The following is a 25489-nucleotide window of genomic DNA, read 5'->3' on the forward strand; positions in this document are numbered from 1 at the left end:
GAAACAATGCCCTACCTTCTTATCAATCTCTTCCTCAGCAGCTTCAGTGGCAGTCTCAGGCTGCTGGCCCCAGCTCTGAATAATGGCATGGCTGGGTGTTCGACTCACCTGCTCCTGGAACACAGCCAGTAGTTTGGCCACTGCATTCACCACCAAGGTGTGCAAGGTGTTGACAACCAAATAGTCAACAAGACGGATGAAGCTGGGTAGGTGCGAGACACAGAAGGGTTGGACTGTGTTAATGTGATAAATAGACATTTTGACTTGTCACAGTAGGAAAAGCACAGGTGTTACTAATAACATTAACAACTGCTCTGTTCTATTCAAGTGTTCCGGCAAGCTAAATGGAATTCAGCCATGATTTATTTATTAGTTTTCTGAGTGTGACATTTCAAAATGTCTTACATTAAAAAGGAGTATTGATTTTAAAAAAACGGGGGGTGGAGGTGTATGTCTCTTCCCCAATAGTGACGGAAAGCAGACAGAAATGAATACAAGAAAACTACCCACCAGATGAGGCGGCAAGAGAGGAAAGTCTGGTTGATCTGTGCCAGAATTCTCATTTCCTTTTTTTCCTCTGTGACAAACAAAAAGTACTGTCAACCGTTTAAAACTGCGGTCTATGTATGAGCATTCAAGTGTGTCCATACAATCAATATGTACGCACTTGGGTTAGTAGATTTGGGTTGAGATTCTGACAAGTAGTTGCGACAGGCACAAACTGTCACCTCCTTTGCCAGGTCTTGAAACTTCTCCAGGTCACTCAATATCTGACAAAAAATGAATAAATAAAGGCAAAGAGCTTCTGAGGAGGCACACAAAATGTATTTATGTACACTTTTACATTTATTAGCTCACTTTAACTGGACCAATTTTTGTATGAATACACAATTGCACCTCTTGTAGTTTTTTTAACTGGGCGTCCTGGAACTCCTGGAGTGTGTAAGTGTGTTTTTTCTCCATGTGGCATAAGCCTGTGTCACTAATTTGGTAACACATTTTTCTGATGTCCATCAGTGCAGGACTTAGAGACTGTATGACACAGACACAAGTTAATAACACCATAACATCCACACTCATCATTGTGTAAGTGTTACAGTGTAAGGTATTCCATCTTCAAGATCATTAAGACAGATTGAGAGAAAATCTTGACCTCAATTTATGCACGCAATCACATACCTGACTGACAATGAACAACCGTTTTCGGAGGGTCTCCCTAGCCATATGAATCTTCTTGGAGCGAATTTTTTTGCGCCAGGTATAGAAGGGTTTCCACTTTTTGTAGCGGGCAAAGAAAGGGATGCGGAGCAACTTGCAGTGGTAGTCATACTCCTGTTCCCAGCGCTCAGCGGTCATATAGTCAAAGTCATCCCCACACACCGATACCACACCTCCACTGCTGATCATCAAATAGTCATCCTTTGCGTATTCATAGATATGAACTTTGGAGGGAGAATCCAGTTTTCCATCACTCTTAATAGAAAATGGCCATCTGGGGAGACTCGGGGTTACCGTCACATTCTTGGCCAACTGATCCTGGTAAAGTGGTGGGGAGACGCAAGCAAAGATGATTTTCCTCCTGCAGGAAGCTCACTTAAAGGCACAATCCCAAATGTGAAGAGTCAAAATTTTCTCATTCACTTGAATGAGAAAGTGTGACCAAACTTTTGACTGGTACTGTATGTGTATGGTCAAAAGTTTGAACATAAATAACTGATTGATAGAATTAATTTTTTATTTTTTCAACAGTTTTTACAAGCTGCCTTCAGTCACTTGGCATTGCCTTTATTTTAGATGTATAATGTAAGAAAGAACTATATAGAGGAAGACTATGTACATTTTAAGTAATGCTTATCCTCGAACATGCCTGACACTGACCTTGGTCCTGGATTTCAGTGGAGGTAGTTGGACAGGTAATTGTTCACGGCGCCTGAGTGACTGCTCTTTTGGTTGAGATGGAGTTGACTGAGTGTACCAGCCTGGAAAAAACATCCTCTCACGGGTTTGTAAGTGCTGGAGACTGGGTTGTGTCCGGGTTATGCGTCTCTTCAGCACAGCCTGGGGACAAAAGTGACATCTACAATAGTCCCTGTCTATAGTATATTATGTAATAACATTAAGAGTGAGCCAAGGATAACATAAATTGATAGACAAATACAAACACAAATACTAAATTAAGTGTTCATTTTAAATGTTTATTTTGTTTCATAATGTCTCAGTTACGTCTTAGTTTGCAAAGTCATACCTGTGTGTCTTTAACGTGGACTGGAAGTCTTGGTAAGACGGTGGAACTCTGTGGTTCAGGGGGCTTGTGCAGCCGCTCTGGGACATTAAGTGGAATTTAGGTTTCTTACTGATGTGACGTATACTATTAGCCAAGGCTAAGCTGTGACTGACGCATAACATACAACTAGTTCATTTTCAAAATAACTAAGGCCTTACAGTACCTCTGGACTCATTTCCCCTGCTTGGGCCAGCGCGGCTCAGCTGAGAGGCCCCGGGAGATGAAGAAGCCATGGCAGGTGTCCTCACAGGCTCAATGGAGGGACAGCAGGACAGAGGAGGAAGTAACGCAAACAAAGTAGCGCTAGTAACGACAGCTAGAGGTCATTATGGCAAAAACAATATTAGTTATCCTATTTAAATACAAATTGTGTTATTAACCAACTTTATTGGCAGTCTTAAGATAAATTTAGCCGCACACAGCAGCTTCAATTTCCCACACATACATACGGAATGTTACGCTACAAGCAATTGTGAAATTAAAATTAAAGTTAGCTTACGTTGACTGGGTAACGCCACGTTAGTTAACGTTAGCTTAATGTTCATTAACGTTTGTTCAGACGGCAGGTTAAATTACCAAACTGTGTCAACTTTCTGAACATTTGTGAGCGTTCACTTAATAATGAGTAACTAAATGTTACTAGTATTCAAACATGCCTACCATCAAATGTTCAGCTCCGAAATCTTTTAAATATATTTTCCTTTACTAAACTATCCAGTGTAAATTATAAAGCGCTATAGGAGTTGCTGATGAACGATAACTCAGGTTTACAGTTTCCTAGCAACAGAAAGCTTTCCCAGCATGCAGCGCAACCAAACAAAGTCACGTTGCTGGTTGTGCATTTGATTGAACTCAAGCGTGTACAGCACTCTGGCTTTTAGACAATGCCAAAAAAAAGCTCATATTAAAGTCCCCCTATACTCAGATATGTTTTGCACATTGTAACCTCACTTAGATGCTCGACCTATACTGTGCAGAATGACGTATGTGCCGAGTTTGTCATTAGAAGGCTGATTTCACTCTCATCTTGTTAGGTTTCTTTGTGTTCACCTACAAGCACGATTTTGTGACATCCCAACGTCTTGTTCTGGTAAATTCAAGTAGGGCACATCTTGTTTCAAGTAGTTAAACTTTTCAGATGAGGAATCACATATTCATAGATTCTGTGTTTTTCAATGAGGGAGAATAAATTGTGTTGTGTTTTTGACACTTTTCATAAAACGTCTGCGTGAAATATTTTAGACAGCTTTTAATTCCAGTAAAACATTTTAGTTTTATACAATAAAGACCACTGTGTATTTTGAAGGTGTATATTTTGTAGAAATAAAGTTTATTTTACATACTAAACATCAGACATCATAACATCCTTATATATACAATGCACCAAGCAACATTTAAACTGGAACATGTTGCCATTTAATCAGACAAAACCATTGCTGTCTTATGCCTTTGGCCACCATGTTGATATCATATTAACAAAAAAAGCAAAGTGTTCTACTCTCATGGCTACATTACTTTTCCTATAGTACAGTGACAGTCGCCATTATAAAGTCTCTGGATCAACCATGGCTGTTTTCCTTCGCTGGGACGCCAACATAGTCAACTGTCAAAGAAAAAAAGAAAAGAAATACATGACACAACAGATAAATAACATGAGTATTCATTCAGATTACAAGAGAACAGCACAAAAATGTAATATGTATACACAATATATATACACATTATATGTATACATATCACCATATCCCTACACAGAGCATATATTTAGTCATACCTGTTGTGTAGCAGTAGATGCTCTTTGTTCAGCCTGTGTCAGTCGTCTCTGCAGACGATTAGTCTTCTCTTGATACTCTGCTAGTTGCCTCTCATACTGCACAAACACGCAAATTCAATTTTAATTACATGGAGACGAACATACAAGTCACTGTGCTTAACATGGTGCAATTATCACTATCCATTATCACAGACATACTTTTTTTTGGCTGTTGTTCATAGATGTGGACTCACAGATGTCTGTCAGCTCCCACATTCTCACCATCCTTATTTCACCCTTTTTGTGACTAAATACTTATCATTTCTTGTATATATATATAAGATATTTTGTTGCCAAATGTTATGATTAAGTCCACAGGATGGACTGCATTGAATTAAACTTTACTCAGATGTCTTGATCATGCTGCTTGATTCCACTTGACTCCTCTTGACACTAATGTACAAGGTTTCCAGTCAAAGTGCCTCTCTGCTTCTTGTCTTTTTGTAGCTGCTTGTCTGAGAACTCAAGGCAACAGGAGGCCTGACATTTGCAGAGGCTAACAGCGGATGAAAAGGCCTGAACAGCAAAGGCCAGCTCCTCCCATCAGGTAGAAGACAGTGTCCTACAGTGCAGGATGAACATCTTAAATTCCTCTTGAGACCAACATTTTGAAAGATTGGTCCTTGTCTCAGCTCACTTCAACGCTACACTCTCTACTACTACAAATCATGGCCGTGTGTGCATGTGTGTGTGTCACACAGACCTCGGCGATGGCGTTGTGGTCAGTTTCCAGTTGTATCTCTAATTCATGTGAACGTTGCTTCTGCCGATTCAGCTCTGCCCTGAAAGGAACATTTAGGAAAAAAAAAAGTAAAAAAAAAAAAAAAAAGTTTCATTTTCAAGTGATTCAAAATGTTCAATATTTCCAATATATCTCAGTGTAGTACAGCTGTTGCTGAGGGCCAAACAACTTCAAGAAGTCAATTTTTGTTTCATCGGAATCTTAGGTGCTTCACCTCAGCTGTTGCTCAGTCTTTGATCCAGTGTTCGTGATAAAACTGATACAACAAAAAAGTATCTGAAGAAGTATTTTTCTCTTATTTAATAAAAATACCATTTGTACTGCACTGAATATTGAATTATGTATCTCATCTTATTTTAAATTGTCTCATATTGGGGATACTAGAGTTGAGTAACTGTTTTTGATACTGGTTATCATTGTACGCTTCATTTTGCGGGGAAGCTCCATTACAGCAGATGAAATTTAGCTGATTTTGTTAGAGCAGATAAAAATGTGTTATCATTTATGTTCCCTGCCCGTTTAAAGGATTTGAACTGGTAACCTTTTGGTATCAAATCACATTTCTCAGCTAGTATTACGTATCATTCTGTGCTTTCTTTAGGAATGTTAAAAATCTACCTTCATCTGTTCTTACTTGAGACTTGCGATTTTCGTTTCAAAGGCCTGAACCAGGTTCTTGGCCTCTTCCTTCCAGCGCTGAGTACTTTTCTGCTGCGCTGTGAGGAGGCGCGTCAGATCAGCACTAGAGCTTCGGCTGCTTTCCTCCAACTCCCTCACCCGTGCGTCAAGTCCCTGCTCCTTCAGGCTGTACTCCTGCTCCATCTGCGACACCTGGGGGAGGGCAGCAGAGTGGGGAGGTTGCGTACATAAGGTCAATAGATGAATATTCATACATCTATTGTGATAACTAATTAAAATGCATGCTAAATTATATATCAATATTTTAACCGGTTTATACGAGCATGACTCGTGTGAGAAACATGTATTTCATTGTCCGTATTTATTTTTTATCTTGTTTTTTTATCTTCTGCCAACCATTCCACAAACTTCTATGGAAGTTTCTGAATATTTAATTTAGTGATAGATCTCCGATTGTTAATCCAAATGCTTGTTTGGCAAACACATCAGATCAACATGCTGAACAAATACTGCTACCTACTGCTTTCATCTTCCCCCCCCCCCACTTTTCTTACAGGGACATTCATTTTACATATGAAGATTGTTTACTTGTCATGAGGAGTTCTACTCAGTCAGTTGTACAATGCGGCTTTAGAGGAAGCTCTCTCTAGTCTGAGAAAACAACCCTGAAGATGTCATCTCTCATCTAATGTCCTAAGTGGCTTGTTGTTGATTACGACTTTATAACAGAAAGCATGCGTTACAAACCAGGGGTGAGGACTTTTAAAGATGTGGTCTGGGAGGGTCTATCAAAAGAGTTAAAATTTATCAAGTTGCATTGCGGGAATTGTAGTATCTGGGGGTTTTAGAGCTTTACCCTAAGAGTCTGACTAAGAGTCAATATATTTTGGCCTCTGCTGCATCAATTTTGACTGTGTTGATCTATCTCTCACCAGTTCCCCTACTTCACAGAGGTGCAATACTAAATTACTGGAATAACCCTTTAACAGGCAGTCCGCTCCTCTACTTCCTTTCCTTTCTTCATTTCCTCCCTAAATCCTGCCTTCTTCCTGTTTATATCAAGCCCCCAGGAAGAGTGCTGAGCTGTGACGCCAATTTGACATAGTGCCCAAACCGTGTAATTAAAACTTCCAGATCTATCACGTGATGCAGACTGGCCCAAAAGCATTTTTTCCCCACATACAATCATTGGAAAAGGAGTGCATGAATAATGGAGAATACATTTTTTTGAGGGCATTGATCCCCACGACATGACTCACTTTAGAATCACAATTTGATCCATTCAGTCCAACAACACTTGGAAAGTCTAGAAAAGCCGCACAATTAAATAATTTTATCTCCATTCAAGTGAGCAGAGAGCCAACTAGAAGTTAGCCGGCTTGGCCAGCGGAGGTCTCTAATGTGCAAGCTCTATGGACCCAACAATCAGGAAGCCTGGCCAACATCCGGGTAATTTCTTTACAGTGGGAATGCGATTTCTTGGCTTTTTGGTTTCAGAGAGCAACTTTCATAGGAATGAGCAGGCCCCGTCTTTGAGTCTAGTATCCAGTTCTTATAATACATCCATGGTTTAAACATAGTCTTTCCTAGCTGACACTTCTTGTAGTGAGAACTTGCAGTATTCCTCCAATTCTCTTCACATCCTTCTTTTTTCTATAAACCATTAAGTTACCTGTTGTTTGGCCTTCTTTTGGACCAGCAGGGTGGCCTTACGCAGCTCATCCATCTCCCTGCGGAGCTGCAAGTTTTCCTGTTGCAGTTGGAGCCGCTCCTCACTGACGCCGACACAGTCGTCCCGGGCTGTAGCCAGAGAGCCCTGCAGCCGCCGTACTTCCTCCTGGCACCGGGACAGCTCTTCACTGTAGCTACAGGATAGACGGATGGAAGATGGATGAGAGGAAGGCGAACAAAGTGTAACAAAAATATTCATGCTGCCATTGTTACTGGCAGAAGATGGAGCCACGTGAAGTAAGTGAGGGAGGAAATAATAGTTAAAAGTTAAAATGACCAAACTATAATGCTATATGTTAACTATTCCACTTACTCCATTTCTATGTTTTTTAGTTTGTTTTGGGTGCTTTGCAGAGTGATGCTCATGTCTTCCTTCATCCTCTCTGCATCTAGACACCTCTGGTGAAGGGCATCAATCTTCCTGAACTCTGGCTCTGCTCTGCCCTCTTTATACACCTAAAGCAAAAAAATTAGGAGCATTGACTGGGATCATTCATAAAACCATATAATCAAATAGTATCGAGCTAGCTTCAGTAGCTTCTTCCACCTTGCGGTTTCATTGAACTTTCAAATGATACCTTCTCCAGTTCTTCCTCTACGGCTTTTCTCTCTCGCAGGGACCTTTCAATCTGAGACTCTTTATCTGCACACTCCTAGAGAGAGACGGAGAGAGAACAAGGAGAGTGAGGAAAGGGAGGGTTCTAGACGGAATAAAAAAAAAAAAAAAAAAAACAGATAAGTAGACAGGTAGAGATTGAAAAAGGATTTAGTGTGATGCTGAAAGGAATTTGTCCTTAGCGGGGTGAGTTCTTACCAGCTGCAGTGCAGACAGCTCCTCGGCCATGCGATGGATTTGAACATTGCACTGCTTACGCACATTATCCACCTGTTAAAGATAAAGTCACACAGTTCTAATATGAGCGGTTACTACTGGGATCATGCAAGTGCAAATGCTTTGCATTTCACTTTCCTTTAGATAGACAGTTACTTTATTAGACAAAAAAGAAGATACTTGAGCTGGTGACTTAACTTCTAAATCACCTCTCTAAGGTTGTGAGATTCTCATGTTGAGCTTTTGGGGAATTAGGTTTTTAAACATGTCAAGGATGCATTTGCCTTTAAGATCTGGGGTACAAGAAAAAGCAGACTGATAAAGCAAATGCCAATCATGTGTGGAATTTCAATAAATGCATAGGGAATTGTAAAATGAATTAAAAGTAGAGTCTAATTTACAAGAATGAAATAAATAATATGATGTCGAGATGCAGATGAACATCTAGTAATAATCTTGTTCTCCAGTGGGATTGACTGCCATGAACAGTCTATTTCAACGATAATCAGGGGTGTCATGATTCTCCAAATCCACGATTCAATTTGATTTAAACATTTTTTTTCCGGCACTGACGGCTATGCCATTGTTAGACTATCAAGTCTTGATTTCTAAAGATCAACAGGTCATTGGTTTCATGCCCCGACAACTGTCATTTATAGGGATGCACGATAATGGATTTTTTGCCGATATGCAGATATTTCCAACTCACTGTGGCTGATTGCAGATGCCGATACCAATATATGCACATATTTTTTTCCAGATAGCTGAGGAGACTATTATGCATGCAGGCATAGATTGGACTAAGTATGATCAAGAAAGACAATAAATGAAGGAAGAATTTAGGAAGACTGGAGTTCAGGAGCTCAGCATTAAAACTTTAATGAACCTGCCAAGTGGGTGGAGCAGTAGACTTTTCATTGAGTTCATTAGACAGACAGGATTAATGTGTAGGATTTAATCTCTGGTCCACACTCCGGAGCAGAAGGTGGCGGTAATGCAACTAATATACTGGTTGCCAACCGTCGTTATAAACCAAAAAGTTTTTTTTTCCAAACAGAGTGGTACATCCTGTCAGCCGAGCTGTTTAAAAGATATATACATACATGATACAAAGACACATGGTATCAAGTGTGATATAACTGCCATATTTTTTGTTGGAATGTAGTACAATAAGGCCATATGGTCAAAATTACATGAATCTATTTAAAATGTAATAATTTATTTCACCAGTCAATTGGGAACAGACTCTTAAACACAAAGAAAGAAGAGCCACTAGATGGCAGAAGGGTACTTTACAAAAGCTTGAGTTTCTGAAACTAAATATAAGTTTAGGCCAAGTGTTGCACCTTGTAGACAGTCCCTGCGCACTCGTCTCACAGCCGGATATACATAGAGACCAATGTTATTTGTTCAGCTCGGAGGACGGCTCGTTTTGGTGAAAATTAGGTGAAGGTTATCTACCTTACTATGGTAGGAAAGGGGCGTCTTTTTTGTTTGTGTTCGAACATTTCACTTATGAGTTAATGATCCGGGATGTTCAAATCTGTCAATATATTTCCAACTTTACTGAAGTGTGTAGCGTAGCCTACAAACTGTAGTTTTACTCAATGACGCATTCGTTGTTTACACAACTCACAGGAAAGGCAAAATGTTTCCACACTGGTGACTTCAGAGAAGCGGTAGGATTTTCTAGTTCTGATGTTTCTCTGTCATCTCCGACTCTGGCAGTGGCCATGGTGTCCGAAAAGTAATGCAGCTGCAGGCTACTGGTAAACTACGCTGTGTCATCTTTGAAATGTTGTTGTTTTTCCTTCAGACGCGCTCAAGAAAATCACCGATCCTGCTTTTAATTTAGATCCATTTCGTTTGATTCTAATTTCGATCGATTTTCAATTTAGAATTGAAATCGTGACACCCCTAATGATAATAATATACATTTTCATACTCTGCCTATTTGCCAGTTTGGAAAGACAAAGGCAAAGGGCTTAAAAGAAATAAGAGAGGAGAAGTATTATTATATCAATGTGATAGAGAAACCTCTGTGATATTCTTGCTGGAGTGTTCTATGATGTCTGTGACATAAATAACCATAAAACACAAAACTAGTTTACGTCTAGGGCTATTAAATGTCTCAACTGGTTCATTTACAGTATTTTATTTCTAAAATAGTTTCTTTAACAAATTAAATGCCCTTATTCAGAAATAATACAAGCCTGCAGCATCCTGGTAGTCTAGGGGGTTGATTAACACATTTATAAAAAAGGGAATTCGAAAGAACACTTGACCTTAAAGAGAAAGTTGGCAGTCATAACAATTCTCTCTTTGCCCGGGTGGGAACTGTGTAAAGGAAATGAACCTCAGCTCTGAGTCTGACTAGCAGATAACCCTGGACACACCTCTATTTTGGGAAACTCCACCCCTCAAATATGTCTGAGTGGCACTTAAGTCCTCAGGTAAGTGTGCAGTCTGACCAATGTTAGCAGTTTTGGGATTAACTCTTCATTAAACAAGCTTATCTCAACACTCAATGTGGCTTTAAGTGAAGATGGGGGAGAGAGGAGATTACGCTTCACTTTGGCTGCATTGTTTAACATTAACCTCCAACTCCATGAGAAAATTACCTAGGAGGTAAAAAGGCAAAAGCAAGATAAGGTCCATAGTTTATAGAAAGTCTAACAAATCAACACTTACTCTCTGAAACACCGTCATTTATTGAAATCCAGCCAGTGACTAAGATGACAGCCAGCGCTGCAGTCACACTAGGCTTCATTAAAAGGATTAAACAGTTGAAGGGCTTGATGAAGAAGACCCATTAATAGAGCATTAATCACCATGTCTTTGACTGAGGTAAGGCAGAGGGAAAGAGTAGCTCTTTGCTTTTGGCTTAGTGCATCATGTGTTTAAAAAGAAAAACAGCAGGGCTGAGCAACTGGTACAGCTGAAGGTTGCGCTTCCATGTTTGGCTCATCATACATCAAAAATTCTGCAGTGTCTCAAATTTTTGTGACCTTCTTTTTTTGAGAATTATAGAGTTTGCACCAAATATCTTCACATCATCCAGTGCTTTTAAATAATAGTTTAGTAGAATGAGCTGTGACCTGCCCGATATTTTGTAACTAACGACCAAACAGTTTTTAAAGCCTATTCCAGACAGCTTCTGTCATGGAGTTTTTCAGTGCTGTGTCAACTCCTGCAGGAACACCCCAGCATTTCTTGCTGAGGGAGCCATACAACAAACAACTCCCCACCTCTTTCCTGGTGCGGACTGCAGCATCCTGGATCAACTGTTTGATGGCCTCCTTTGTTTTCTCCAGCTCTTCTGTCTTCTGTTTCTCTCTTAACAGGGCCTGCAGGGAGAGGGTAAAGACAGACACAAGTATGCCTTTCAGATGAGCAAACTTTTATAGTGCTGAAGGGATGTGAGGACATGTCAGTGTTAGTGCAGCTGCACAACACTTTGACTGAGGTAAAGGCCAGTGAAAAAGACTAAAGGAGAAGTTGGGGAGTCTGGAGAATCAGGTCTGGACATTTTCCAGAGTTGCCCTTTCACACAAGTAGCACAATATACTCCATTTAGTTTAGGCAAGGGGTGCAGGAGGCAGGATATGATGCAAAAAGTATGCTGCAGTTGTAACTGAGCGTTTTAAGCTTTTCATCATAAGTAAAACAGCTTTTATTTTACGAGAAATCACAGTCCTCTCTCCCATTAGCGCTGGCTTCAAATGGGTAAAACCAGACATTACACAGGCTTTATAGTAGGGAGCTTGCAGGGTAAAGTCTGTTTAATATCCAGTCTGACTGATTCGGACATTTGCGTTCACACACTGGGTAATGTCCAGAAAATTTCAGGGTTGCAGCGCATGTGTGAAAGGGGATAAAGTTACTGCAGTCACCTGGTCCTTCTGCAGTGCAGCCTCCTCAGCCACCTGAACGCTCTCTCGGACTTTGGCCAGGGCTTCATACTTCTCCTCTTCCAGGGTAGTGCAACGCGCCTGGAGTTCCCCAACCTTTCTCTCCCACACAGTTTGCTCTCTGCGAACTGCCTCTGCCTCCTGAGATGCAGCTTTTAATCTAGCAATGGAGAAAAGTAGTGAGAACCAGCAGCAGGTGGAAACACTGGGAGCTGATATTAAATTCAAAGGCTTCCCCAAAGAAGAGTGCTTCTTCTTGGTTGGTTAATTCTGTTGAACTTCCTGTGGATCGTTACAACCACAACTTACCTGCATACAGCTATAAAGGTTTTTCAAATCAAATTGAAAAATTGAATATGATCATGTCTACTGTCTCATTCATAAAACATGCTGAAATTCTCAAGATTTCACCAAGAATGTATCAAATTTTCTCACCTTTTCAGTCTTGAATTCACATCTCAGATTTAAATCTTACTGCATACGTTTCATAAATGACTGAAATGCTTGACAAGGTGAGAAGAGGATGGGAAAGGGGTTTGCGGGTGAAGCAGCAGTTTATCATGTGCTGACCTGGCCTCTAGCTGACTCAAGGCTGACTGAAGCTGCTGGAGTCGTCTGTCTGCTGCCTCCTCTCGACCCTGAGCCTCTGCCACATCTTCCTCCTAGATAAATACACACACAAATGGCCTTCAGAGCAGGGTCGCAAGGAACCATGTCATTACAGTAATTGTTTTCTTAATTTATTCACCTTTTTTTTAAAAATTTAATCCATTAATTTCTTTTAATGGATTTATCTTTTGAAATTTATGACAAGTTCATGAGCCCAAAGTAATACCTTAAAATCGATCACTTACTTCCACCAGCAGGGAAAAAACAAAATGAAACATTCATGGCGAGAAAAACTTACTTTTGAGAATCTATAACCATCAAATATCTAACATTTCATTCAATAAATGTCTTGATTATCAATCATTATTATTCAACCAGTTCTCTACTACTTTCATCACTTCTATTCTATTGATTTTTTTTTTTTTTTTCCCGCTCACCCGTCTCTGTATCTGGTCCTGTACATTCTGCAGAAGTTTGGTCATCTCATCCACTTTGGCTGTGGCCATCCTTAGCTCAGCTTTGGCCTGCCTACACCAGGACACAAAGAGAAAACAGTCCATGCATGGCATTATTTGGTGATAACAATTCCCCTGAAAGTCAAAGGTTTACATTTTAGATAATAACTACAATAAATATCTAAAAGCAACACCCATCTGGAACAGCGCAATGTAGAAGTGGTCATGCATGCTGCACTTTTTCTACCTGATTGGGGTTGTAAACTCTTCCGCACCAAAGTAATTTCTCATCCCATAATCCATTACAAGTAATTCATGGATTAAATGAAAATAAGTAAAGATTCATCTGTAATGATAATTATTAATCATTTTCTTCAATTTCAGAAAGACAAAACAGAAGAAACTGTTTTTGGAGACAAGGAAGAACAATTAGTCTGTCCTCAGTCAGCCTACTGTCACCTGAAGAATATATTAGAATTAAAGAACTTATGTCTCAGCAGGATTTGGAAAAACTTGTCCATGTATCCTCAGTAGACTCGACGACTGTAACAGTGTCTCAAGCATCTTAAATCTTTAATAACTATTTTTAATTGTATTTAAATGTCTTTTTATGATGCCTTTCTTTTGCATTTTGTCTTAATGGTGAACGTATCATGTAAAGCACTTTGTATTGCCTTGTTGTTGATATGTGCTATACAAATAAACTTGTTTTGCCTTACGTTACCCATTTCTGGGCACAAGCTTGAATCTTATCTGTGCTGGTGCTGTGAAAGTAATTTAATAAAAGGTTATCATTCATATATCTTTCATTTTAATATCTTCTATTGTCTTCTGTATTGTCTCATGCCCTTGAAGACAGCTGGGTTGCAACATGAAGCCTGGCATATCTATCGGACACTTGTAAACAGGTTATTTGTGTCACTCGATGCCTGGTCCACACACCAACCTGCTGTGTCTTTCTATACCTTAACCTACTGCCTTAGAAACTGTGTGGACATAAATGGAGATGTTTTGTTGTTTATTCCTGAAGCTTGATAACACACCTGAGTATAATGTATGCCTGTGAAGACATCCTGCCTATAGACTAGTCGACCTCTGAACCATGATCCTATTTGAAACCTGTCTACTGACCTTCGAGGTCGACTGGAGATATTTTTGCTTGCATACAGAGGTACTTAAGAACTGGGTGAGTGCCCAGCTGGTAGAGAGAAACAGGGATCTTAGGAAGTGGCATTGGTATGTTTTCTCTCTCTCAGGAATATAATGCACTGTACTTCTGATTGTATTTTTGATTACATTATTATTATTATCTAAACCTGCTATTGCTCTTTTTGTGTGTTTCTTAAATGAAAAGTCTATTTTCCACAATAGTGCAACCTGTTGTCTTGTATGTGACTTCACAGGACACAGGACATATCTTTTCAAATGATGTTCAAACATAAGAAAATTGTTGGCAAAGGGATACAAGTAATGTCAGCTTAGACATACCTGGCGTTCTAACGGTAAATCGCATAACACGTTTACGGAGCAATACTTCTGCTGGCAGCCATTTTGAATCTACACCACATGTAGTTACCTGTGCTGGCTGTGTAGCTCCTCCATCTCCGTGCTCTGCTCTGTCATCGTCTTCAGGAACTGCTGGTTTGTCTGTGTGTGGCAAGAGAGACAAGACTTCCATTTGTGCGGCATGATTCCAAACAAAGACCTCAAACTTTATATCTAAACTAACCTTCTCCTACAACTTCTTTTCTTAAAACTTTCTGTCCTATTTAGAGCAAATGTTAAGGAGCCTCTGTCTGTCACTCACTGCTACAAAGTCAAGCGCTCTCACATACAGAGACTGAAAGAGGCTGCTTGTATGAAAAGTCAGAGAGGGGAAAGCCCAAGGCTTGCCCTCTCATTAAAAATGCATCAGAGGGATATAGTGTTACTCTCTCCTCACACACTGTATTGTGTACAAAGTAAGCACCAGTAATGCATGTGTGTGTGCATGCATGGGTTTTTGTTGGAATAAATATATTCTGTAAACATACTGTACGCCTTAACCTCCAAGTAAGGTTAAGCGTCTGTCAGGTAACTGTCTCTGTAAATAAAACTGTCTAAACAGTTTAATGCTGAGTGTTTTTAATGCACGACCGTAGGTGTTTGAGTAAGTGTGTGTGTGTGTGTGTGAGAGAGAGAGAGAGAGAAAGAAAGAGAGCGGCTAGAGTGTAACAGTATGTGCTGGAAATAGCTAAGGTAGTTAGAGGATTACCAAGCGAGTTGACAGTCCATTATACAGCCAAGACAGTTCTGGCTGACTACCAGAGTGATTTAGAATCCGTTTCACTTAGTTACAAGATTAATTATTAGAGCAGGGTTCATTTCAGAGAAGCAGGAGCATTTCGATCCCATGGCTAATTAGGAGGCAATAATTTAACACACTTTTAATTAACCGTCACTTACCGATTCCAGTTTCTGATTGGCCACTTGGAGTTTGTGCGTGTGTTGCTGGAACTGAACAAGCTGATCCTATGAAGGGAAAAAAAAGGGGGCATTCAATAAAAGTTAAATGCTCGTAATTACCTCATGCTTTCACCAAGCATTAACTGAGGCCAAACTGCTCTAATTAACCTAATTTCTATGATAATGGCTCCATCTAGTGGTGGAGAGCTGTGCACGCTAACGTGGGAACACTTCACCTTGAGCTGCTGTCTCTGAGCATCGTGGATCTGTCCATCAGAGATGGTCTTCTGATAGACCTGCTGGAGACGGTCCAGCTCCTGTGCTGCTGTCTGCCACAGCTCCATGGCCTGTACCCGTTCCTACACAAATACACACGAGAATACACACAGACACTGATACACACTCAGCGAGGCATTTATGCATGTTTTACAAAATTGTGGCTTCCTTACTAGAAGTTAGATGACGGTAACAACACTAATCTTCTCTGTGTATTCAGTAAAGAGGCTGGTCCAGGACTTATTTCACCCGGAGTAGGACAAACACCGGCAGCAAGGAAAACAGTTTGACTAAATCAAGGACAAATAATGCCTTACAACAGCTCCAAAATTGCCTATTTCGGTGTTAGCTAGCAAGCGAGTCACCACTAAATAAAAAATAATCTGGGTTTTGTTCAGAGTTATTAAAAAGTGTGTAAAGGTGGCAACTCTATTATAAGGGCAGTGCTGTGTAGAGCCACTGGGACCAGCTGTTGTTGTCAGTTAATAGCTCCAATGCAAGAGCTAATTACTCAATGACCCATTATGTCATGTTTTCTATTACTGCACGTGTAAAATGTACAGCATACAACATGTAAATATAACAGTTTAAAACTTGTTTGAAAGGACCTTTGACAACGTTCAGCTGGTTGTTTCCCCCTCCATTTAAGCTTTGTGTTAAGACAAATTAAAGACACCTTGGAACAATCACTTTACTGAACACACAGAGATCAAAATGTACATTGATCCTTTCATCTGACTCCAAGTAAGATAGCATCAAGCACACTCCTCACAATGTCCTTGAGATTATACCAAGGACACTGTGCAACAAATACTAATCACAGTATAGACACATGATTGTAACTACAGGTTTCATCTATATAGCTTTAGACATCACATATGGGCATGTGCAGACCTGTTCAGACAGCTGGACCTGTTCTTGAAGGTTTCTAATGACTGCTTCCTCCTCCAATGTGCTTCCCTCCACTCCTGAAGCCACCGGCATGGCATGAAGCTGCCTTTCCACAGACTCCCTTAGCTCTGCGTGCAGTCTGCAACATATTTAAAGCTATAATATGCAACTATTCTGCATTAAAATGTCTAAAAACAACTAGATCTATGTTATATATTTTGTTGAGTTGTGTACTTACATTATCCCAAATGTTTCCAACAATTTTCAAACCCAGAGAAATCTGTAATTTTAATCAAGGTAACGGTCCATTTCATTTGGTCGCCCATCAATGGCGTCATACCCCCTCTACCAAAGAGTACACACATACAAGATAGTATGTTGGTGTTGTGGTTGCCTGCCAAAAACTGTCATAAATTGACTTTTATTCAGTTTTAAGCCACATTTTATGATAAACTTTTTTAGATCTTGGCCATTTTTAACTATATCTTTTAACCATATGAAGGATTTTAGTCATCAGACGTCTGGATCTTAAGTTATCAGAGAAACAAGCTGAGCAAACGTTAGCAGCAGCTCAGCTAGCAGCCCCTCCCGACGTCATCTTTCCGCCGAACAGCATCAGAGAAACAGCGATTTTTAACATGAAACTGCTTTACTAACTGTTTTTACAGTCTTATTCACCATGTACGTTTGTTTTGGAGAGAAGGAGACCTCTGTGGATAATTCAGCTCACAATAAAAACCTGCTGAACGTCAGTATCTTAAGTTATCAGAGAAACAAGCAAACGTTAGCAGCAGCTCAGCTCGCAACTGCTACCGGACATCCTGTGTCCACCGAACAGCATTTGAGAAACACTGATTTTTAATGTGAAACTGCTTTATTCAGTGTTTTTACCTGTTTTAATCACCGCGTCTGTTTGTTTTGGAGAGGAGGACACCTCTGTGGATAATTCGGCTCCTGGTAAAAACATCCTGAATGATGAACACTGAAGTAATCCTAACCAGGAGAAGCTGGTTGTTTTACAATGAAGACGACAACTCCCATGATCCCACACTACTTCACATCATCATCACACTCTGTCTTTTGTTTTGAGACCCCTAGCAGCATGAATCACATATTGTGTGTTTAAAGATTAATTCATATTTTAAAATTTTTTGGGGGGAAATTGCTGATAGTTTTAGATTTAAAACAAAATATCACAACCTCAATTACACTCAAACACATTTTGTTCATCTGTATTTTTAAATAGTACAGATGCCTTGATTACCAACCAAACTAACATTACTACTGTACTTTTACAACCCATTCTAACCTTTATTTCCGGTGACATACCAATACAATCAGAGTCACTCTATGTATTATAATTCAAGTTAGAAAACAAATTAGAATCTGATATTCTCCAGTAACATCTTGATGTGATAAATGTTTGCTTGTGTCTCCTATTGTGTAGCCACTTTCTATATGTTGGCACCAGTAGAATTTGTTTACCTTTCATTCTCCTTGACAAGCCTCTCCAACTTCACTTTGACTTCTGTCATTGACACCTGTTGATTTGAACAAGTAGATCAACACTGGGTGTTATTAATTAGTTAAGATATGCTTATACATTCTCTGGCACATTTGAAAAGTAACTAAAAATGTATACAGGACGAGTTTTCTTTAGAAGAAGCCAATATGAATATGTTTTCAAAAACAAACTCGGATCAAGAGATCCAGTATTCCTCACTCAGGTCTTATCTTTTAAAGCCTTAGACTTTCTACTACTCAATTTAACATTTTTTGTGTGCTTCATTGTTCAGAATACGTTGTGTTTTTCACCTGGTATTTCTGCAGTTGTTCAGTCATTTCATCCATGTGCCGATCATACTCAGCTATCAGAGGAGCCATTATACTGTAATGCAGATGAATAATGATGTCACTTGCGCTTCAGGGCAATCACATCAACAAGAATGTGTTGACTGTCATGTAAGAATGGCTTGCAAATCTTGAGTGATTCTGGTGTGTCTCTAAAATGTGTCAAGGAATTAGCAGGAGACACACAGACTTTTGTTGTGCCTAACCTTCTATCAGAGATCCAGGGGGCAGGAGACTCTGCCAGTCTTGCCTCCTCAACCTGATGAACATAAGGCATGCAGAATGAGAGGGTAAACATTAAGGGCCCAGTAGTACTTAATCTTCACTAAATACTTCGGTAACAAAACAAAATACAGATGGAAGGGTTACAAGGAAAAGAGCTTTCACCATGAATGATATGTTGTATGTCTTGTTGAATAATTTTCTGACAAAGCCAACCACATTGTTTACTGAAGATACCAAATAATGAGCCTGAATAATTTTAGCTGAGTTAAATCTTTGTAAGTTTATAATGGTTTATGATGATGCCTTTGTACCTGGGATGATGTGGATTGAGCGCGGTGTCCATATTGATATTGGCTGAGAGCCGAATTTAACCTGTGGACTTGAAACACATACACACACTGTCAAGCATATACACTTATGATGCTCCACTATTCAGAGTTAACAGATTTTTAGTTTTGAAATGGACTGTTTTGAAATTGCAAATTTTCACAAATGGGCTTTTAAATAGTACCACTCACCAATTAGGTATAGTTAAAGCAGAAAAATACCAAACTGATGTTGTTTTGAGTATTTATTTTCTCAGCCTGTAAGTGCTCTGAATTAATTGAATTTGTAATGCCAAGTCAAATCTATTAACTGATTCAAAGATTCTTGATAAGTATTGGCCATGTTGTTAGCCTATTTATTGATGTCATTGTAATTCACTTATCAGGGAAGGTGAATTCATAGCTAATCTATACCACATGATCTACATTACAGTGTTTTCGTGTAAGTACATAACATAGTCATGATGGAGCAAACATGGCCCCGTTTACACCTGGTGGTGTGTAGTTTCGTAGTTCCGTGTCCTATAAATGTCATATGGTCATGGTGGATTATCTGGACTTCAAAGTCTGTTATTACTCCCCATCTGGATACTTGTGCAAGTTTAAACCTTCCTCGAACAACTGTGATAGACATGAAAACCAGCTGGTGCTAAACTCCTTGGTCCGCCCTTACCTTGATCACGCAGAAACTCAACCTCTGCCTCCATGCTGCAGGTGTGCTCTAGATGGAAGCAAAACAATTTACGTTGGCAGGTAAAAAAAAAAAAAAAAAAAAAACTACCTAAACATTAACATTAAAATAGACTCATATACAATCGGTGACCGTTAACGTTACACTAGTAATATTTACAGTTGATTTCAAGGCACCGTTTCAGTGTGGGATCTTCCAAAAATACATGCCTTCAGCTAACGGCATTACAAAGCTGCAACAAACATTTCACTGTACGGAGAGCTACCAGCTAGCTTAGCGTTGCCTGTGGTTACCCTGCGGGCAGCTAACATTAATTAAGCTAACTATACCTTTTCATCTGTTAAACTAATAGCTAACGTACAACACAAAACGTATTTAGTTAGAGGTGACACTTACGAGTTATATAAGTGTCTTGTGTGACGCGTTTTTCTTTAAAATATTAATACACAAGTGTTTTGGTTTTACTTTATATTCGGTTCCGCCGTCCGTTTTGAAGCAAACAAATAACAACCAATGACAGTACAGAAGCGCACCGCTGAAGTTGTCCGGTCTGTACAAGAGAGTGATCAAAGAGAAGGTTCCGCTCTGTGTAACGGGGAAGAAGCCTCAGTCGGATATATTCTGAAGGCTGTGTCAATATAAACTATCAATTTTTAAAATTTTCAGTTTGGGTTACGAACGATTTTTGTGGAAAGAGATTATGCTTTCACCAAAGGCGGCTTGTCTGGTTTGTTAGAAAGTAGCAAACGTATTTGTTCGATTGCTCTTGGCTTAATTGGTCACTTGTTTGTTAATAAAATGTGATTTTGGTTATGTTTCTGAAAGTTTCTGTTGTAAAATAACGTCTACGTGGTAGTTTGTTTCTATAAGTCCAGAATTGGAGTCGGGACTAATCATAAAGTAAGTTCATTTTCCTGTTTTCTCTATCAGGAAGTCAGTTTTACTATCTTGATAAGTTATTGAGTAACTGATTTTGACATCAACCTAACATGATAACAAACTGCTTGAAGAGCGAACCGCTGAGTATATTAGGACATGACAGGCTCAGCTGCAGCATAGTGAGTATTTCAGCCAGTGAGTCTTTGACAACATGGGGTTAGCTCGTGGACTACAGTTTATGACACTCATCTACATCCTGCTATGCTGTGTATCTCTGTAAGTTTGCAATTCAGTGATGCACCGTGTCACTATGGTCACATTGCAGATTCTCATCCTGGTTGACTTTTTCTTCCAGTCCTAATACGCAGATGGAGTTTGTGATCCAGCACACTTGGGATAGCGACCCTGTGAATCATGACCCTATCAGGATTGTTTTCTCTCCCGGTGAAGGAGGGCTGAAGATGCAGGTGTTTGGTCCCTTCTTCAATGACCCAGCAGCCCCTCCAGGACCCCCTGGCCAGCCCTTCCCTGGACTCTGGGATTATGAGGGTGGGTAAGAAAAGTAGGAGCACAGACCCAGAGTAGTATTTCATTAAACAGCTATTCTCACATGCAAATAGTAGCCTATATCTGTAGCAAGAGCATTTAGGGATTTGTTGACAAATTCATTAAGAATGTCTGTAAGTAAAGTGAAATGTTTAGATGGAATGCGATATGAAGTCAAATTAGCAAATGGAATAACTAAAAGTAGCTACATTTTTAAAACCCTTTTAGAAACTATTCTACCAGTTTATTTGGAAATTAATACAAATTTCAATCCGTGCCAATCAATCTTTTTTTTATTTATTTATTTTTTTTAAATGCATGGCTTAATTAATAGTTATATTAATAGTTAATGGAAATATTAGTTTTCTTATTGAGTGTTAGAGGAGAAGATTGATACCAATCTCATATGTCTGTTAAATATGAAGCTACAGCCAGCAACCAGTTAGCTTAGATTAGTGCAAAGACTGAGAACAGTGGGAAATTGCTAGCCTGCCTTTGTTGAAAAAAAAAATCCACCTACCAGCACCTCTAAAGCTGGGTAATTAATATGTTGTATATTGTTTGTTTAATATGTACAAAAAACATACATACATGGTATAAAAACAAGTTGCATTTTCCCCCTCTTTTCAATCTTTATGGTAATCTAACTGTTTTTTAGCTTTGATTAGCTTCATATTGAATGGACAAATAAGAGTTGTGTTGATACTCTCATCTAACTCTTGGCAAAAAATGAAAAGGTGTATTTCCCAAAATGTCCTTTCACTGATTATAGTAAGCCAAACACTGACTCAGACTCCTTAGTGTTGCTTCAAACAGAACATGATGAACCTCACAAAGGTTGTGTTTATGGCCTATTTTAACAGATTGCACTATATTGTACAGGTGTTGCTTTTATGGTTTCCACCCAGAGTTGTTGTACTTCTCATCACATTGTAATTCCAGTCACGATTCAGGGATTTAGTCAGAAAGATGCTGTTTTAGGCCACTCTACAAGCTGAGATAAAATTATGAGTATAGTCCAATGAGGATGGAGAGACTTGGGACTAGTTCTGTTTATGAGGCCATAATAGTAATTGCATTATCATTATTATGGTGACACAGCAATTAAACCCTGTAATGAGGCTGAGTAATAACAATCCCATCTAATTGACCTTAAGTAAGTTCGATTTCCAGTTAATGAGCCCCACATATTTTGGCCTCATTAATGTTACTTATTAGATTGGAAACCAACCCCATTATCATCTAGGTAGATAATGAGCACGCTGTTAGGTTAGTGGGTGTGCTTGTATCTTGTTTGAATGTTTATACTGTATATCTGTTATTTTTACATATTATTGTTAAACTGTAACTTAAAATACATTATTCAAATTATTCAATTATTTTCTTTTCTGATGAGGTTAATCACACCACTTAAGCAGTATGTTAATGTCAGATTAAAATTGTTTTTCTTTTTTTCTTCATCTCCTCAGTTGTGGAGTCCTTCTTCCTTGATAGTACTACTGAAAATTACCTAGAGGTGGAGGTTTGTCCGTAAGTACACAGCTAAGCTGTTATAACATCCATGTCTATTACCATAGACATCCTCAATACAAACAAGTAAAGGCACAGCACAACAATGAGACATCTTCTCCATGTTTTCATTTTAGACATGGACAGCACCTGATATTATTGCTGTCCGGAGTCGGCCAAGCATTCCAGGTAGGCAGACATCAAGGGAGTTATTGAAGGGGACAGCGATACATTGTGTTTGGAATTGTAAGTATTTCATTTGTCTTGATTTCTGTCTCCAGCAACAACTGCCCATGGTGTTTGGTGCCACAATCACAGGGGACAAGTGGACGGGTGAGGCTCTCATCCCCTGGTCGTACTTCCCTCCCAATGTCAACAAGATGAACTCTTATGCCATCCACGGCTCTGGAGAGAACCGTACATATGAGGCTCTCTACCCCATCCCCAAAGAGGAGATAGTGGAAGGGCAAAAACCCAACTTGTGAGTATACTGTGTCCTATGAGTACAGTTGTTTGAGGTCACATAGCTCATATACAAAAACATTATTCATAGCAAAACATTGTTTGGTTTTAAAGGGATACTCCAGCAATTAGATAGTGCACTTACATAAAGTGTAGGGACTTGTTTAAGATTTAAGAAAGAATGGTCAAAATCAAAGCAGCAGAAATATCCTGACTTTTAGTAGCATGGATCAAGCTCCAAAAACACTGTATCCTACAATACCCACAATGCAACTCCACAGTATCTTTACTTAGACCCTCCCTCTCTGCCCATGTATTTTAAAATCCACATCCCAGTTCGTAACATAGACTTTCTGTTATAAATTTGAAGTCTCAAGCCCCAAACAAGATGACCATGATGATATCATCAGGATTATGAGTTACTTTCTCAGACTTTAGAAACCTCCCTCCATAGCCACACAAGATATTTTTCAACAGTTTATACAGGCTGAGTACTAATTCTCATGTTGAGTAAACTGATCTTTATGTGTAAAATCAGTGGAGTGCCCCTTTTAATGTTTTTTTTTGTACATTTTTTGCATCCAGATTTATGACCATTATTATAAGTGTGAAGGTTTATGCATCTTATTTTAAATTCTCTCTCTGTCCCTTAGCCACCGCCTGGAGTATTTCCAAAATTTCCACCTGCAAAGCATCATGGGAGAAGGTTGGGTCCAGCCAGAGTCTGATTTGTGGAAGGGAAAGCCGTGAGCTTTTCAAAAACACTCCCTTTTGTCTGTCTCTCTCTTGCATACACAGACACACACACACACATACATGAACACACATACACCATGGCTGCAGGGTTATAGTACAAACACTCATTGACAGAGAACAAAGGGCAATCAATCTTTATTAGTTAATGATGTGAAATGATATGACAAGGAATATGTTATCAGCTTGTCAGTGCGCATTAGCCTTCACACACATCCATGGAAGCACGCAGACACACACACACACACACACACACACATCACAAGGTATTGGACGTCGCCTTAAATTGCCTCGGCAGTGTGTGACCTAGAGCGGTTACACTGTGCATGGTGGCAACGAATGCTCACTTTGACATTCAGCTTCTGTGTAGCCTGTGCATTTCACTTCAGTGAGATAAACCACAGCAGGTTCTGTGATTCTTTGCCCTGACTGCCAGGACACACACACACACACACACACACACACACACACACACACACACACACACACACACACACAAACGATCATACACACACCACTGAAGTGAAAAATCTGTTCTCCAGAGATACGTGCCAGAGCTTTTGATGTAGTGCTCTATTGTAATTAGATCCTTTTGCAATCATTCCAATCCCTTTGTCATTTCCTTTTACAATTAAATGTGTCAATATATTGATTTCATAGTGCTGATGAAGTGTTTTTGTAATTTTTTTTCCTATGTGACTGTTTGGCAAATGTCAATTTAATTTGATTTCTGATGTATGATCATGTTTCAGTGCCATGTCTGTCTATTAAAGCAATGCTTTCTGAAATGTGCTTTTCCTTGCTAAAAGTCAGATGAGAAGATTGATATAACTCTTATTTCTGTTGGGAAATACTGTATGTAGTTAGAGACGGTTAGCTTAACTTAGCTTAGCATAAAGACTGGAAATGGGGAAGCAGTTAGCCTGGATTAGTCCAAATGTAACAAAATTTAATAAATATAAATAACATGTTATATCTCATTTGGGAAATCTGTCCCCTTATAATGCCTAATAATTGTATGATATGGATTCTTCATGGCAAATAAATTGAAATAAAGTAGGTCAAAAGCTACTTGGAATATTGAATTGGCTCATCCTGAGTTTGTCCCCCCTCATATAGGATATCAAAGTCCTCCTCGCTGGCTTTTCCACCTACTTTTGAAAGCTGAGATCACAGGCCCTCTGATCCCCAACATACACAGGAGCGCACACACACAATGACTGGGGACTCACAAATCTCTGTCTTCTTTCCATGACACTGCGAGTCTTTCCCCCCTTGCCCTCGCTACAGCCCCTTGTGGAGCCCGTGTATTTATCAGAGGTTCCTCTCAGATCACTGGCTGGCAAATCGCTTCTCTCCGACCAGGAGACGGGGGGCCGATTGATTTTCATGTTGGATGTGTTGCTCTTCGCTGTGGCAGCCCAAAAGCCCATATTGAGCCCTATCAGTTTTAATTGGCGTGCTCGCCTTTGAAATGCCCACTGCTTAAGCCCCCTCCTTATCATCGCCTGCAGTGCCTTGCCACCACACCGCACATTATTCACATGCACATGCACAGTTTGCACATTGTATTCTAACAGCATGTCTCTTACTAATAAAATGTTGACCTAAAAATGTGT

At 39.5% G+C, this 25489-nt stretch overlaps 3 protein-coding genes across 9 annotated transcripts in view; 1 reads left to right on the plus strand and 2 right to left on the minus strand.

Moving 5' to 3' along the window:
- The window catches only part of dnah6 (dynein, axonemal, heavy chain 6), a 57426-nt gene extending 54353 nt beyond the window's left edge, over positions 1–3073 (minus strand). Inside the window, exons 1-9 of the mRNA XM_067584137.1 lie at positions 2945–3073; positions 2448–2587; positions 2246–2322; positions 1879–2058; positions 1180–1536; positions 898–1032; positions 668–770; positions 511–577; positions 16–202 (exon numbers count right to left, since the gene is read on the minus strand). Coding sequence (XP_067440238.1) covers positions 16–202; positions 511–577; positions 668–770; positions 898–1032; positions 1180–1536; positions 1879–2058; positions 2246–2322; positions 2448–2517 — 1176 coding nt within the window. The 5' untranslated portion in view covers positions 2518–2587; positions 2945–3073. The remainder of the gene's footprint in view (positions 1–15; positions 203–510; positions 578–667; positions 771–897; positions 1033–1179; positions 1537–1878; positions 2059–2245; positions 2323–2447; positions 2588–2944) is intronic.
- A 520-nt stretch (positions 3074–3593) lies between these two features.
- sclt1 (sodium channel and clathrin linker 1) lies at positions 3594–20254 on the minus strand. 5 transcript variants are annotated; one of them, XM_067584138.1, is made up of 22 exons: positions 20118–20254; positions 19704–19751; positions 19016–19083; positions 18686–18738; positions 18444–18516; positions 18114–18169; positions 16632–16767; positions 15698–15820; positions 15462–15527; positions 14593–14663; positions 12999–13089; positions 12523–12614; positions 11935–12112; positions 11290–11388; positions 8024–8095; positions 7788–7862; positions 7523–7665; positions 7151–7343; positions 5474–5670; positions 4801–4879; positions 4059–4154; positions 3594–3887 (listed from the first exon to the last, which is right to left on the minus strand). In XM_067584138.1, exons 2-22 carry the CDS (start codon positions 19735–19737, stop codon positions 3828–3830), a joined length of 2055 nt encoding a protein of 684 aa, XP_067440239.1. In that variant the 5' UTR covers positions 19738–19751; positions 20118–20254; the 3' UTR covers positions 3594–3827. The 5 variants fall into 5 exon arrangements, with proteins under 5 accessions (XP_067440239.1, XP_067440240.1, XP_067440241.1 ...); XM_067584139.1 differs by having other exon boundaries at positions 20187–20216; XM_067584140.1 differs by lacking the exon at positions 20118–20254 and adding an exon at positions 19881–19899.
- Positions 19697–24658, plus strand: c3h4orf33 (chromosome 3 C4orf33 homolog). Of its 3 annotated transcripts, none has more exons than XM_067584149.1 (6): positions 19697–19783; positions 20956–21149; positions 22616–22676; positions 22793–22844; positions 22937–23136; positions 23771–24658. In XM_067584149.1, the coding sequence occupies exons 2-6, from the start codon at positions 20969–20971 to the stop codon at positions 23865–23867; spliced, it is 591 nt and encodes a 196-aa protein (XP_067440250.1). In that variant the 5' UTR covers positions 19697–19783; positions 20956–20968; the 3' UTR covers positions 23868–24658. The 3 variants fall into 3 exon arrangements, with proteins under 3 accessions (XP_067440250.1, XP_067440249.1, XP_067440248.1); XM_067584148.1 differs by lacking the exon at positions 19697–19783 and adding an exon at positions 20312–20621; XM_067584147.1 differs by lacking the exon at positions 19697–19783 and adding an exon at positions 20630–20876.
- Positions 24659–25489: the final 831 nt, after the last annotated feature.

The sequence above is a fragment of the Thunnus thynnus genome, chromosome 3 (genome assembly GCF_963924715.1).
Source record: "Thunnus thynnus chromosome 3, fThuThy2.1, whole genome shotgun sequence".
In the NCBI taxonomy this organism is placed as follows: Eukaryota; Metazoa; Chordata; class Actinopteri; order Scombriformes; family Scombridae; genus Thunnus; species Thunnus thynnus.

Coding starts and splice junctions, on each gene's coding strand:
- sclt1 (XM_067584138.1), bottom strand. CDS start 19,737: ATGGAGGCAGAGGTTGAGTTTCTGCGTGATCAAG. Junction 18,739..19,015: donor CTCAATCCACATCATCCCAG/GTACAAAGGCAT, acceptor TATGTTCATCAG/GTTGAGGAGGCAAGACTGGC. Junction 15,821..16,631: donor AGGTCCAGCTGTCTGAACAG/GTCTGCACATGC, acceptor GTATTTGTGTAG/GAACGGGTACAGGCCATGGA.
- c3h4orf33 (XM_067584147.1), top strand. CDS start 20,812: ATGGGGTTAGCTCGTGGACTACAGTTTATGACACTCATCTACATCCTG. Junction 20,877..20,955: donor CTGCTATGCTGTGTATCTCT/GTAAGTTTGCAA, acceptor TTTTTCTTCCAG/TCCTAATACGCAGATGGAGT. Junction 23,137..23,770: donor GAAGGGCAAAAACCCAACTT/GTGAGTATACTG, acceptor TCTGTCCCTTAG/CCACCGCCTGGAGTATTTCC.